At 40.7% G+C, this 14,618-nt stretch overlaps 2 protein-coding genes across 2 annotated transcripts in view; one reads left to right on the top strand and one right to left on the bottom strand.

Moving 5' to 3' along the window:
- Positions 1 to 46: 46 nt before the first annotated feature.
- PSMC2 (proteasome 26S subunit, ATPase 2) lies at positions 47 to 8,553 on the top strand. Its single transcript, XM_032206351.1, has 12 exons — positions 47 to 194; positions 2,040 to 2,077; positions 3,279 to 3,360; positions 4,049 to 4,148; positions 4,501 to 4,632; positions 5,275 to 5,347; positions 5,490 to 5,585; positions 5,815 to 5,979; positions 6,486 to 6,573; positions 7,352 to 7,554; positions 8,101 to 8,197; positions 8,280 to 8,553. Exons 1-12 carry the CDS (start codon positions 125 to 127, stop codon positions 8,435 to 8,437), a joined length of 1,302 nt encoding a protein of 433 aa, XP_032062242.1. The 5' UTR covers positions 47 to 124; the 3' UTR covers positions 8,438 to 8,553.
- A 2,797-nt stretch (positions 8,554 to 11,350) lies between these two features.
- The window catches only part of SLC26A5 (solute carrier family 26 member 5), a 34,154-nt gene continuing 30,886 nt past the window's right edge, over positions 11,351 to 14,618 (bottom strand). Inside the window, exons 18-20 of the mRNA XM_032205496.1 lie at positions 14,023 to 14,202; positions 13,672 to 13,726; positions 11,351 to 13,128 (exon numbers count right to left, since the gene is read on the bottom strand). Of these exons, the coding sequence (XP_032061387.1) occupies positions 12,986 to 13,128; positions 13,672 to 13,726; positions 14,023 to 14,202 (378 nt within the window). The 3' untranslated portion in view covers positions 11,351 to 12,985. The remainder of the gene's footprint in view (positions 13,129 to 13,671; positions 13,727 to 14,022; positions 14,203 to 14,618) is intronic.

The raw sequence follows: 14,618 nt of genomic DNA on the forward strand, positions 1-14,618 counted from the left end.
GAAAAAGAGGAGGAGGAAGGGGAGGAGGAGGAGGAGGAGGAGGCAGCGGAGCCCCGGAAGCGTTACACAGCAGCGCCGGGCCTTCCGCAGGAGAAAAGGAGGAAGAGAAGCGAGGGAAGCCGCGATGCCGGACTACCTGGGCGCCGACCAGCGGAAAACGAAGGAGGAGGAGAAGGAGGAGAAGCCCATCCGCGGTGAGGGACCGCCGCCGGCCGGGGGAGAGGCCGCCGGGCCCCCCGCCCAGCTCCCGCGGGGCGCACCGAGGGGCCGGGCCCCGGGGGGGAGCGGCTGAAAGGGGGGAAAAATGGGTTAAAGCCATGGAAAAGCGCGTTAGATCTGGGCGTTGCGGCCTGGTTCTATGAGGAGAGGGTCTTGGAAAGCCTGATTCGCTACTACGCGGCATAATTAAAAGATCAGCATGAGTAAACATGATATTTATCTTTTTTTCGTGAGTGGAGTCCTCCACAGCTCACTGCCAAATTCCCTGTGATCCCATCCCTTCAGTAAGGACTTCAGTGAAAGCAGAGCAGCAGTTCCCTCTGGTGACACTGACACAGCCTGAAAGCCACCAGTTCTGCCTCACACCGGGTGGATTTCACCTGCCTGTTTAGTTCACGCCGTTAGTTGCAAAATAATAACATCTGGAGGAAAAAAGTACACCTATATGGCATCAGTGGTGGACTTTGAACTGCTCCCCCTCGAGAATGATTTCTGAATTATAGCAGGGTAGTGTTTAGTAGATACCAGAAAGTCAATGGGGTAGTGCAAATAATCGGGGGAGAAATACGGATCAATACAGAAAATGCCTCCTCGAAACTCTGTGTAATGCACAGCGTGCCCAGATTTTCATGCTGTGTGTTTTTGGCTCCCTCTGTCATAAAAAGGCTACAGGGAAATTAGAGGAGAGAGAACAACAAAATGCTAGGGGTGCTTAAGGTGAAGACCAGGATTTAGTCTAAAAAGGTAGAGCTTTGGGGAGACAGGAGAGGGAATGGTGCAGGTCTGTTAAACTTCAAGTGATGTGGAAGTAAGTAGGGACCAACAGTAATTGTCACATTTTTCTTAACAGAGGGAGTTCACTGGGACAACCCTGTGGGACAGGACTCAGTGTGAAAGCTTAGACGTTTAAAAGCTGATGGTGCTTGATCCGATGCACGGATTTAGAGGCCCAAGTAAAATGTTTAAATTCCAAGTCTAAGTCAGGTAAAAGGAAGCACAATGTGAGTTAAACCAGGGGATTTCTTCCTGTATATTCCGCCAAAAGTTGCTGAAAGTTGACAGGGGCTCAAAGAGTTGTTAGGAAATGCTCACGTAAAGAAAATCTTTTAAGGACTTTTAATAACAACGTAGGACCCAAAAGTGGGAGGTCACTAAGTATTTGCTATGATCGTAGACCTTCTTGTTGGAGAAGGGGTATATATAGGACCAAACTGTTGATCTTGCCTAGTGCGACCATTCCCATGTGTACATTTTATACTATTAAAAATCGGCTTTATGGTAGTTATTGATTCCTGGCTGCTTTATTAGTTCACAGGAGTTTTTTGTTATTGCGATGAGCTTAGTTATGGTTGTTCTCTGCTCACGCTGCACAACTCGAGAGAGACAGCACTGCTAGAAGGTGGTGATTGAAGTGGTTATACAAAAGTTATTTGGATTTTAATTGATGTATTCTTAAACATAAACCAAAAGGTTGAAAAGGTGAAGTTTTGATTTGTTCTGTTCATTTTCTGTACAGTCACTGATGACAAGTTACCCTGAGCAAGTCAGAGTTTAAGTAGTTTGCTTACTGTGAGCTCTGGATGGTACAGATACTTAAGAGCGTAGCTGGAGACAGTTTTGTTTTTCTTGAACATCTGACACTTTATTTATTTTCACTAAATCAAAAGAAAACAAAAGACTCAAAAGGATCCATTTTGAGGGATTTGTACATAACAAGAAGGCAAGCATTCATAAAAATGTGTATTTGCATGTTTTAGAAGCAGGTTTGATACTGTTTTTGTTTTATAATCGGAATCTAAGTCTTTCCTGTCTTGTTTCAGCACTGGATGAAGGAGATATTGCCTTGCTTAAAACCTATGTAAGTAACATTTGTATGCAAGAGTGTTAAATTAAAAAGAGAGTCTAGTTATGAATTGAATACACAAGTGGTGGGACATGTATTTAGTGAATAGTCAGGAGAAGCAGATCTGCTATTGATTTTTTTCTCCTGCCAAAATCTTTTCTCCCTTTTCCCTTGTAACAAGAAAGCCCCAAACTCAACTCACAACCCTAAAAATAATCTAGTTATCTTGGAGCTAATGAAGTATTTTTAAATTTTTGCTCTGTATCTTGTAGCTGATTGTCATGAGGTTCTAATGGCTAGGGTTTAGTAGGGCTTTTTCACCAAGTAGCCAATTTTCCTTGCATTATAAAGAACTATCTTTAAGACTCTATCCAATTTGCTTGTATCCGGTTAGAAAAATCACAGAGTTTATCAGGGATAGCATAATCCTGGGAGGTGTGTTCCATGGACAATAAGGCTTGAAATGCAAACTACCCCTCTCTGCCAGAAAGTGCAGTGGGTCTGTTTAAGGACCCTTCAGAAGAAAGAAACTTTCAGCTTAGCGTATGTGTAGATTTGAATATGTTTGCCAGTAGTCTAAATTGCACTGACAGTACAACTCTGCAACTGTGGAAGGACTCTGAAATAGGGGTTGAGCACACTGTGGCATCTTTTTTGTTGCCAGATTGGTAGGAGGGAGATCTTGTAAAGGAAATGCAGATCTGCTGGCATTAGGCCAGGCAAGATAGCAAAGCATTTTATCACCATTGAGAATCTCATATGCCCCTTGATCTTTCTGCTGTATCCTGTGGGTGATAGAGAGGTTGGATAAGGTAAAAAAAAGCACTCGTACAAATGTTTTTTCATTTGGTGCTATTCAGCTACTGCATGCAGAACTTCTGTATATAATTTTTACAAAGTCCTTTTTAGAGCTTAGGAAAAGAACAGTTACAAAATAAGGCTGCACAGGTTTAAAAGGAAAAACAAATCCTTGAATCTGACAGATAGGAGAAATTTCCACTTGCACGTTGCTCAGAACTGTGAAACTGCAATCTATTTTTGGTGGATGGAGTTATTATTATTACTGGAACTTAATACAATCTTTTTTGCTTGTGATCAATTGTTTTTTATTATACCAAGACAGTGTTGAACATTGTGATGCTCAGCATCTATTGGCACTTTTTCCTAGATAAAAAATTATCTGAGTTGAAAAATCAACACAATATTTCTTTTCCAGGGCCAGAGCACATACTCAAGGCAGATCAAGCAAGTAGAAGATGATATCCAACAACTACTTAAGAAAATCAATGAGCTCACAGGTATCTTTCCTTCTTAACATAACTTGCAGTAGAAGAGAGGCATACACCGAAATGGGTGTTTTAAGAAGTTGATTTTAAACAACTTCTGCATTGATTTTATTAATGTTATTTTTCCCTAAAGGATGCATTTCTTTATCTGGTAATGTGGGATTTTTACTTTGTAGGTGGCAGTCTCATTTTTGATTAGGCAGGTCTAATAAAACAAAATCCTTGATTTTTTTATTTTTACTTTTTCAAATATATGATGGAGATGGTATTTTTGTATCCATGTTTTGGGAGATCTACAAGGTCTTCCATCTGTATGAATCCCTTAGCTTCTAATATCTTGCACTAAAGCTTTCCCTTGGTGAAAACACTTGCAGGCTTTCACTCCTTTTCTGAAACTGTTTTGAAATGTGCTTCTGTTATCTTTCTCAAGTTTGAGTGTTGTTATTCATACTGCAAAATTGTATTAGAGTATGGATAGACTGGCGTTTGTGTTCAGCTGGCACTGTCACAATAGTCCTTGTTTCTTCAGGGAGCTCATTAAAGAGATTTGCATGTGTTTTTCACTAGAGGTGTGTGTACGTGTTTGTTTAGAGATCTTAAAAAGCTTCCAGCAGACTTATGTGTAGAGTTCTCAGTATGTGAAAGGTTGCTGACATACCACTTAGCTTCTTCCTCCTCAGCCTGTCTGTGTTTTACCTAGGAATTAAGGAATCTGACACCGGCCTGGCTCCTCCTGCCCTTTGGGATTTGGCTGCAGATAAGCAAACTCTCCAAAGTGAGCAGCCATTACAGGTCGCCAGGTGGGTGCACTCTTTCTTCAGTTTTGGAGTGGAGCTGCATAATGTTAAAAATGTGATTTATAACTTAGGTAGACTTTTTTTTTTTTAAAGAAGCTTCACATTTTGTGCATATTGAGAATACTTCTAACCATCGCATCAAAAAGCAAGTGTATTATGCTTGATGGTATATTACATATTTCACACTTGCATTTACTTTTATAATTATTGCATGTTGCTATAATAATAGAATCACAAGTACAATAGCTCTTCCAATATGTTTGGAGGATACAATCAGTCTGTTTTGTGGTGCTTACAGAAATAGCAGGGCAGTTAATTGTTTACCCGGTGGCATTAATTGTATGTTCTGTATTAGGTGTACAAAGATCATCAATGCAGACTCCGAGGATCCCAAGTACATTATCAATGTCAAACAGTTTGCCAAATTTGTGGTGGATCTCAGTGACCAGGTGGCACCTACTGACATAGAAGAAGGCATGAGAGTTGGGTAAGCAAAATCCTTGTGTTCTTAGAGTTTTACTGAAGATTGAAGCTTTCTCATCTGGTCCATTGGGTTGACATCAACAAGAGACATTTGATATTTTCACAGTAGTTGAAATCATAACAATGTCTTTCTGTTAGAAGACAATAACTTATCTGCCTGCTTATAACTTATCCTGCTCTGCTGGAAATGTTTTTGATCTCATTCTACTGAAAACAAGTTCAGTGCACTATGGACTGAAACCTTTCACTGTGGGCCCCAATAGTCCCAGCTTTCAGGGAGCCTGAGCAGTGTGCTTTCTCTTTGACTGTCTACACAAATACACACAGAGCAGCTCCAGGAAATGTTTGCTTAAGAGATGAAGCCAATTAACTGTAGAATCAATATTTTACCAGTTTGCTCTCCTGGAGATTTTGAAGTTTAGTTTTTAAAATATTTTGGAATTAATATTTTTGGAAACCTTAAGCTTCTCTGCAGAAGAAATTCCAGTTTCTAGCCCATCTGGCTGTTAGCTTTGAGGGCTGGGTTATCTCGATTCCAGAGAAAAGACTAGTTCGAAAATTCAGCTTCATCTTTTACAGAGTTATTTCTACATAGCAGTTTAATTAACTCTTGTTAAAATAAATATTCTTTATTTCTTCTCAACAGGGTGGACAGGAACAAGTATCAAATCCACATCCCTTTGCCTCCAAAGATTGATCCCACAGTCACCATGATGCAAGTGAGAACTGCCTTTACTTATTATGATATTGTTTGATCTTGTAATTTTAGTTTCTTTGGCCAGATTTTGTTCTGGGCTGTTGAAGGCCTGGAGTGATGAAGCATCAGGTTGTTAACTTCTAATTTACCTTTTTGTTATGCAGGTGGAAGAAAAACCAGATGTCACTTACAGTGATGTTGGTGGTTGTAAAGAGCAGATTGAAAAGCTCAGAGAGGTGGTTGAAACCCCTCTGCTTCATGTAAGTTACCTCCAGATTGAAACTCCTATTATTTCAAAACTATCCTGGTTATCTATTAGCATTTGAAAAAAAAAAAAAAAGTTAATGTAGCTGAATGTAAATAACTAAGTTAAAAGAGGTCTAGTTTTAACAAATGAAATCCGGTCTAGTTTCGTATTTATTGCTTGTCATTAATGATTTTCTTACTTGGCACATAATCTTTGATGCCCTCTGTTTCCCACCATCTCAGCCTGAAAGATTTGTGAACCTTGGAATCGAGCCTCCCAAAGGAGTACTTTTGTTTGGGCCACCTGGTACGGGCAAAACACTTTGTGCCCGTGCTGTTGCTAACAGGACTGATGCCTGCTTCATCAGAGTAATTGGATCTGAGTTGGTGCAGAAGTACGTGGGAGAGGTAAGAGCAAATACTTAATGGAGTGTGGAGTGAATTGCAGAGCTGCGGTTGTGGGGACCAGACACCCTAGTGGATATGATGGATTGATGATCTAGCATGCTGGAGGCAGAAGGGGGTAGAAGAATTGTCAGGCAATCAGTTATAACACCTGAGCTATACTGTCACCGATGAAATGGATTTTGCAGTGCAGTGTTTAATCTGTGGTTTGGGGGACTCTAGAATGAGGATTTTGGTCCCAACAGTGCCACTTCAGTTGGCCCTGAGGTAGATGACTTCATCTGGACTACTTCTGAATTTTAGTAGTGATTTGCCTCTTCTCTCCTTTATGAATTGCTTTAAGATCTATGAATTTCTGGTTATACATATATTTGTACAAATAAGAGAGTTTTATCATTGGAAACTTAGAATTGTTTGGAGGCATGAATAGTGTGATAGTTTTCCTTTAATGTATCTTGAATCTGTAACAAAAATTTGAGGTGTGGGTGTGGTTGTTTTTTTCCTTTCAGGGAGCTCGAATGGTTCGTGAACTCTTTGAAATGGCCAGAACTAAAAAAGCTTGTCTCATATTCTTTGATGAAATTGATGCCATTGGAGGTATGTTTGTAGTAGATATCTCTACTTTCATACGAGAACTTTCAGATTTTCTTTTTGTGTTGAAATGCAGCAACAAGGATAAAGAATTACAAGAAGCTTACTTGTAAATACCTAAATACTACCAGCACATACTGTGTCTGGGAAGCTATCAAGAGGTGGTTTACATAGCCTGAACATATTTAGCTCAGATGTGAAGTCACTTCTGCATGTTTGTAACACCTGGATTATTTAAACTTTAGTAAAAACTTCTCTGTTGTATTTGGAAAAAGTCCTGTTAACTTAAACCCTCTTCAGGTTCTAGGCTACATACTAAATCTTTATCACTGCCTAAAAATTATGTTGTATTTTTTTTTCTTTTCTCACAAAGGAAGTACCTCAGTCTTTTCAAAGTAAAACAATTTTTACACAGGCAAGTGGGGAGGATTTTGGTTGAGGGGATGTAAATAAAAAAAATACTAAAAAGCAAACAAACAAAAACCACCAAGATGCATTTATACATCAGCATTTTGGTCAGTTACTAGGCAAGGAGATAGGCCCTGTAATATCAAGGATGAAGATACAGTGTTTATTGTAACTGACAGATAGCACCGATCACTTTTTGTTTGAAATGTGTCGTTTTCAACTAATCCCCTCACACCTTGTTATGAACTCATCACAAATATTTGTATGTAATTTAAATATATTTCTCCTGTTGTTTTACATACAACAGCTGTGACGTCTGCCTGCTCTGAAGGTCCCTCTCTTACTTTGTGTTTTCTCTCCCGTTTTCTCTCTCCAGGTGCTCGTTTCGATGATGGGGCTGGGGGTGACAACGAAGTGCAGCGCACCATGCTGGAGCTGATCAACCAGTTGGATGGTTTTGACCCACGAGGCAACATCAAAGTGCTGATGGCTACAAACAGACCTGATACTCTGGATCCAGCACTGATGAGGCCTGGGAGGTTGGATAGGAAGATAGAGTTTAGCTTGCCTGATCTTGAGGTCAGAATGCTTTCTTTCACTGTCAAATATATTTTGAGTGTTCTGATTTTGAGTGTTTCTTCAGTTAAGGCATTACTGTCTGGAAGCAGTTTACGAGAATTAACAAAAGCAGCACTCTTAGGTGAAGCCACATAGAAACCTGGGAGATTAAAGATGTGCAAAAGAAGGTTTTCCCCCACTGCACAAATTCCATCCCTGGCAGGGAAGCTGTAGCTATGCATACTGTATATTTCTGACTGAATAGATAAAGAAGTCTTTAACTGGTTCCATGATTTAGTAGTTTAGTTGGAATGTGCTTTATTTAGGTCTTTTGAGGTACTTCTGCCATTAAAGCTCTTTCAGTTACTTTCTTAATTCAGTTTCATGGACAGGTAGTTTTCCATTGCTTAAGTATTCTAGTCCAGACATAGCAAATAAAACTCTAATTTCCTACCTACCTATCATTTTCCATCTGCCCTTGCTGTGGAAGGGGACAGCTACATGCTGAGAGCAAGTCAAGTCACCACCTTTTTTGCACCATGAACACTTCTATCCACTCTTTTTCAGGGGCGAACTCACATATTCAAGATACACGCTCGTTCAATGAGTGTTGAAAGGGACATAAGATTTGAGCTGTTGGCTCGACTGTGTCCTAATAGCACAGGTGAGTTTTTTAAAAATATTTTGCATATGCTTCCTCTCTGTTGGTGGTCAGTGTTGAATTCATTTACCCCTTTCTTTTAAAGGAGCTGAGATTCGCAGCGTCTGCACGGAGGCAGGCATGTTTGCGATCCGAGCACGTCGAAAAATTGCAACTGAGAAAGACTTCTTAGAAGCAGTGAACAAAGTCATTAAATCCTACGCAAAGTTCAGTGCTACTCCCCGCTACATGACCTACAACTAATACCTTGGAAAATTTTTCCTTTTTCTGTAGTTTAACTTTGTGAAACCAAAATCCACATGTAGTCATTCGTGTCTTGTTCTTGGAAGCAAGAAATAAATGAAATATTCCAAATAACAGATGGGATTTCTTTATGAATATGTTCCACGCTTAGTGGAGTATTGCTGCTGTAGAAAAGTCTTAACACCACAGCCTAAACCAGCAATGTATTTTTAAATGGATACCTGAGCAGTGTTAGAGATCTTGAGTTCAGATTCCCAGCCACCGTTTACACCCCAAAACTTAGAGTCTAAGCTGGGGAAGCACTGAAAGATCCCAAAGAGACTGCAGTGCTTCTGGGTGTACTCGGAAATGCTTGATGCTAAGCAGCAAGGTGTAGGTGTGTCCCAAGAAAAGGAGAAAAGAAAATGCAAATGTTGAGCTAAGGAGAAAGCACAAACAGCTCAGCTCACGGTCTTAGTGGTCAGTCACTGCCAAGCTTGGGGAAGATGTGAAGGGCTCTGTTTTCTCCATGGGTGAACGCTGGTGCTATCATACTATCATAACCACTCTACAGGGGGGGAAATTTTTTTCTTCATCCCTTTTTCAGAGGGGACACTTTCATCCCTTTTTTCTGTTTCTTACTAAATAGTAAGTGTTGCATAAAGAGGGAGGAAGAAGTGAGTGTAATTTCAGAGCACTAAGGAAATGAAGATTGTTTCCTCACGTTCCTGCTCTAAAAAAAACCTTGAAGTTTGACATCAGTCTAAATCTACTAGTGAGTACTTTGATATGTCAGATTACTTGTATAGGATGCTACTAAACACAGAGGTCACCCTGGTAGGGTCCTGATGCTTCAGTATCTGGAAAATTGCTTGTAGTCGGTGGCTGCAGATAAAAGGTTGATATTTATCTGGCATGTTCCGGTAGAGCTGCACTGGTAGGTCGCTGAAAAGCAACATACTTTCATTTGACCTTTTTCAGGCATTGCATCAAACTGTGAAAAGTGAGTTAGAAAAAAGAGCCTGAAGAAACACCTGAGAATGTAAAGCTGTTTGGGAACAGTTTTGTCTTGAAAGTGAGAGAAATTTTATCAGGTTTAATTTCAACAATTTTTTTTTGGGGGGGGAGGGGGTTTGGGTAGGGTGCAGGTTTAGTGGTAGGACAGAATATTTTCATTCTGAGCCAGAGAGGAAAGTGGGTCAGAAAGCAGCAGCGACTGAATATGGCTCAAAGTGCAGTGCTTGAAATGAAATGTACCTTTTATTTAAGAAGGGTGAGTAAAGTATGTAGGAAGGAGCTGGTGATCGCACCCTGAATTACCATCAGTGCTCTTGCGAAAAAGTAAGGGGAAAGGAATATTGTTCTCAGCGTGAAGTGGCATTTCAACATCCAGCAGGACCTCGGCTACTCAGTGCTGTTTGCTGTGGTGAGGCTTCAGCACTGAGCGTCTGAATGTAGGCAAAGGGGAGAGGAAAAAGGATGTGGGTTTGTTTAACCCAACACTGACAAGCTTAAGGTGGGATTTAAACTTCTTGCTCTCTAAAGAGCAGCTTGTCCCTCAGCAGAAGGGCAATCCATTTACTTTTCAGTAGGTGACAGGCTGGAGAGCACTGTCTCAGCTGGTGGCAGCAAAGCACAGTAAGACCAATCAAAAGCTTCCAGATTTTACTTTACTAGATGAATTACCAGCAATGCTGCTAGTAATTAGGAGTGGGGTGCACAGCACCAGCCCCACACAGGCTGATCCCAGCAGCTCACCAGGAGAGCCACAAGGGAAAATGCAGCATCAGTTGCGTTGCAGTGGCACCTGGACAGGGTCTTATGCTGGAGCCAGGAGGGTGAGGAGCAGTAGAGACACATTCACATGGCTCGTGGCAGCACTTGAGTGCTGCTGAAATGAAGAACGCAAGCAGGCTGATAACCCCAACATGGGGAACACTTCCTTAGCTCTAAACGGTGGGTAACAAAGGCCAAAACTGCATGAAGAAGACACCTTCTACTCTATAATTTTTTCTTCCCATCACCTCTTTTTTGAACTATGCATACAGGAAATCTTGAAACTCTCTGGACTGACCTTAAGACTGTCTCTTCCCTCAGCAGGGCTGCAAGAAATCTGGTTGAGAGACCAACCTGTAGTACTGTTCTAGCCCAAGCATACGCATTTGCTCATTTGATGTCACACAGCCACGAGGTAAGTGTTTGTCTTGGGAGATGCATCAGTCAACCACGAGCTGCAGCTGCCCTGGCAGCCAAAAGGGCAAACCAGTTTGGGGTGCATTACACAGCCCAGCCAGCCAGTCAAAAGAGGTGAGTCTTTCACTGCATGTAGTTGGTGTGACCTCACCTTGAATATTGTGTGCAGTTCTGGCCTCCATGTTATAAAAAGGACGTTAAAGTCCTCAAAAGCCTCTAGAGGAGGGCAGCAAAGCTTGTACAAGGGCAGGAAGGCACGGCCTGTGAGGAGGGGCTGAGGGCACTCAGAACAGGAGGCTGAGGGGCGGCCTCATTGCTCTCTGCAGCCTCCTGAGGAGGGGACGTGCAGAGGGAGGTGCCAGTCCCTGCTCCCAGTAACTGATGACAGAATGTGGGGGAATGGCACAGAGCTGCACCAGGGGAGGTTCAGCCTGGACATCACAAAAAATTTCTTTGGTTTTAGGGTGTTCAAATGCTGGAATGGGCTTCCTAGAGAGGAATAACATGCATTAACTTTTGGTTAGCCCTGAAGAGGTCCGGCAGTTGGACTAGATGATCGTTGAAGGCCCTTCCAGCTGAACTCTTCTACACTAGTCTAGTCTATTCTTCCTAGCCCACACCTTAAGAACAGGCAATTGCACCCTGGGACGTTGGCTTTTCCCACGTACGGTGTCTTGCTGAGACAAAGTAGGTAATTTTGGTATGTTATGACAATCACTTTATTTTAGAAGTTGACAAGATTTTGATGTGAACTGAAGAGACTACATAGTTAAAAACTGAAGCTGCAACAAGCTGAAAGTAGAAAAATATACTGTATGTAGATACAAAGGCTTGTTAAACTAGTTAACATTATAAAATGTACCAAAAAGTTTTTTTTTTTTTAAATAAACACACACACTGTGTTAACGTGCATTCAATTCATACTTTGAACTCCAGCTAAGCAGTAACTTCTGATGCAGAAAGCTTCCTATCCCTAGTGGCAGGGGAGTCCAAGGAAAGGAAACACCTTCCCCCACTGCCCCCAGTTCTTGGAAAACTCAGTTTACTTGAAGCAAACCCTAAGCGCAACAGTTTGAACCAAAATAAAAGTAGCAGATTCTGCACTGAGAAAAGAGGAAATAGTCTGAATTTCCGTATGCACAGGACCTTTGCTTTGAGGGTGCTAAACAAAATGTTACTTAACCCTCCTCTGCTGCCCCTGTGCTATTGAAATAACTTACAGAGGAACACTTTCACGTTCCTACCTTTGATCAGATTCATATTGGTTGTTGTTAGGGGAATACAGGCATTGAAGATCTATTTTGCCTGAATTATATTTCCATATTTTGCGACTCACACACAAAGTCAAAGAGTACCATAGTGGCCAGGTTGTAAGGCCAAAAGAAAAAAAAACAAGCTACCGATTCATTAAAAATACCCAAACACATTTTGGAGTTCTACTGAAATCTATTTCACAAAGCACTTAAAAGCTGAGGCAGAAGCAGCAGTGCTGGTAGAAAGACATCTCAGGCGAAAGTATTTCTCCTTTTTGGACCACTGAGACTTTAGACCTTGTCTACCGTTTTATTCCAACTGCATTGAGGGCATCCATTCTTAAGGTAATTTTAATAGGCCTCATTCCTGCCTTAAGCCAGTTTTGTCTACAAACCTGAAGCTAAATTAATTTTAGCTTAAAACCAGCTGTATTATTTTTTTTAGAAAGTATAACCAGGTTTTGGCAGTGGAAGTACCATATTGATAACAATTAAACAGTAGGTTTTTAACATGAAATTCACTTAAGAGTGAAAATATTCAGGGAACAAAAGGATAAACACAGTTGAGACAGGTTAGGTAATTAAAAAAACAACTGTACCATCAAGATTTAAAAACAGGAGCAGCTAATGCCACCAGTGTGAATTCATGAATCCAGCTGGCAGATCATTACAGTTTATACAAATCTGTGGTATGCAGATGTTGACATCAGGCTTTAAAAGTAATCTACAAAAAAACTGTAAAGACACTGGTACAGTGCATTGGAATTGCAGAACAGTTTTCTTCTGCAAGATCCCAGCTTGCAGTGAGTTAAAGTGCCCATTTTCTCAACAGGAATAGGAATGTCACCTTGTCTATCAGATTCAGACTGTAGCTTACTACAACGAGTTTTCTCACCTTGCATAATTTCATGCTTATGTCATTGGAAGGCTGTACCCTGATGGAAGGAAAAAATTCAAGAGCATGAAGGCTTCCAAATTCCTTGTCCACTCTTCCTACCGAAAGCCCCACCCTATACCCGTAGATACAAATAGCCTTAGGCTCTCTTTAAACTGTGCAAATTAAATATTTGAAAAGAGTCTCTATCAGCATAAATCCGACTTCCATTCTGCTAGATGTCAATCCTCAGAGGTCTGAGGCAGTCTGTGAAGCAGACCTGTGTTTCACTTGGCAAGCAAGGACAGCATCGTGAATACTGTGAAAGAGCAGCTCTCTTGTTACATTGTTGTCAAAAAAATTCAGTCTCGTCAGCTCATTCATAACAGGACCTACAAATTAAAACAAACAATTATGGAATCAGTACATAAACAAAAGTAAAAGGTGGAAGACAAAAGCATCTCAAGAAAATGATGACAAATTGTTCTCTTGTCATTACTTTAAACATTTAAAATATCCGGATGAATTGCATTATACTTCTACTCCAAAAAAGTAATTCTCTTTTCCAGCCACACAGAGAGGCCTGTTCTTGGCTGAAGATGCTACAATTCCAAATATCACCAACTTGGAACACTGCAGGCTTTTCTTCTAACTACATCTTTACAACTTCAAGGTACAACATTAGGTGCACCACTCACAATTTGCCAGCTGGAAGAAATGGGAGCAAGATCAGAAAACTCATTACATTAGGACTCCACTTACACTGAAGTGAAGGCTCTAATCCATACAGGTTTGCTCTTCCTCAAATTGAATTTTAGTTCAATGTTACTCAAAATAAGCACTGATACTACTGAGGCAATTGGCAGGAGAAAACTCAGAAACAGAGGGTAAGAGACACAATCTCTCCCACAAATTCACAAAAAAACTCAACTCACCGCTACAGCTGGCAATACAGACGTGGACTGAAACTTCTTTGTATTCTTTTATAATCTGCAATAGAGTTAAACTGAAGTTAAACACATTATCATTATGCACATCGTTCTTCTGGAAGATGTAAACTAGTTACTGTGAGAGCTGCACATTCTCCAGTAATTCAGCTGAAACTTACAGAGCTACAGAATTAAAACTGATTATGTGAGATACTGGATTGTATCTGAGTTGGCATTTACATCCTATGATGACAGGTTCCCTACAAGGTACCAAACTTACAGTTTTTTGTTGTTTTTTTTTTTTGTTATTTTATTTTATTTTTTTTAGAAAAAAAAAAAAAAAAAAGCCCAACTTACTGATTTTAAGGTTTTTGCTCCAACTGAATCCACAAAGTTCACTGGGGTGAAATCCAGAATTAAAGAGTGAATGTTTGTTTCGGGCTCCACAAAGTGTTCAAGCTCATCAAGAGATTTTCCATTTACAGGTAACTCATCGTTTGCTATCTCATGTTTTACATTTCCTTCCACATCATTACTCTGTGAGAGAAGACAAATAAAGCTAAACGATAGCCAATACTTTTTCAGTGTAGGTCCCCTTCCTCCCCACACACAGCTGTTCTGCCAGCCTTTGAAAGGTGTACAGCTCTAAACCATTACAGGGATCGGCTTTATCTGTATCAAGGCTTAGTCTCCTCTACCCAGTCTTTCTACAGTCACATGCACAGCTTAAAGCTATTATCTTGGGGGTGAATTACTTATTTCCAAACACAGGCACCTGTTCATATACTTTTGCTCTATTTTCTTGCCTTAGCCCTGTGCATCATGTTGAGGTCTACATATCTAAAGGAAGAGCCAGAAATCGGGCTCCAAACTTAGGCATTTGCTTGGTTTTCTCTGATAATAAGCACCCACCAGCTCCCACCAAGGGGATGAATTTAAACATGCACAAAGGC

The sequence above is a fragment of the Aythya fuligula genome, chromosome 1 (genome assembly GCF_009819795.1).
Source record: "Aythya fuligula isolate bAytFul2 chromosome 1, bAytFul2.pri, whole genome shotgun sequence".
Taxonomy (NCBI): Eukaryota; Metazoa; Chordata; class Aves; order Anseriformes; family Anatidae; genus Aythya; species Aythya fuligula.

What these genes read in the sequence shown, in the direction of transcription:
- PSMC2 (XM_032206351.1), top strand. Translation starts at nt 125, where the DNA reads ATGCCGGACTACCTGGGCGCCGACCAGCGGAAAACGAAGGAGGAGGAG. An exon ending in GGAGGAGAAGCCCATCCGCG is followed by an intron (nt 195 to 2,039) that starts GTGAGGGACCGC and finishes GTCTTGTTTCAG; the next exon opens with CACTGGATGAAGGAGATATT. An exon ending in GAAGAAGGCATGAGAGTTGG is followed by an intron (nt 4,633 to 5,274) that starts GTAAGCAAAATC and finishes TCTTCTCAACAG; the next exon opens with GGTGGACAGGAACAAGTATC.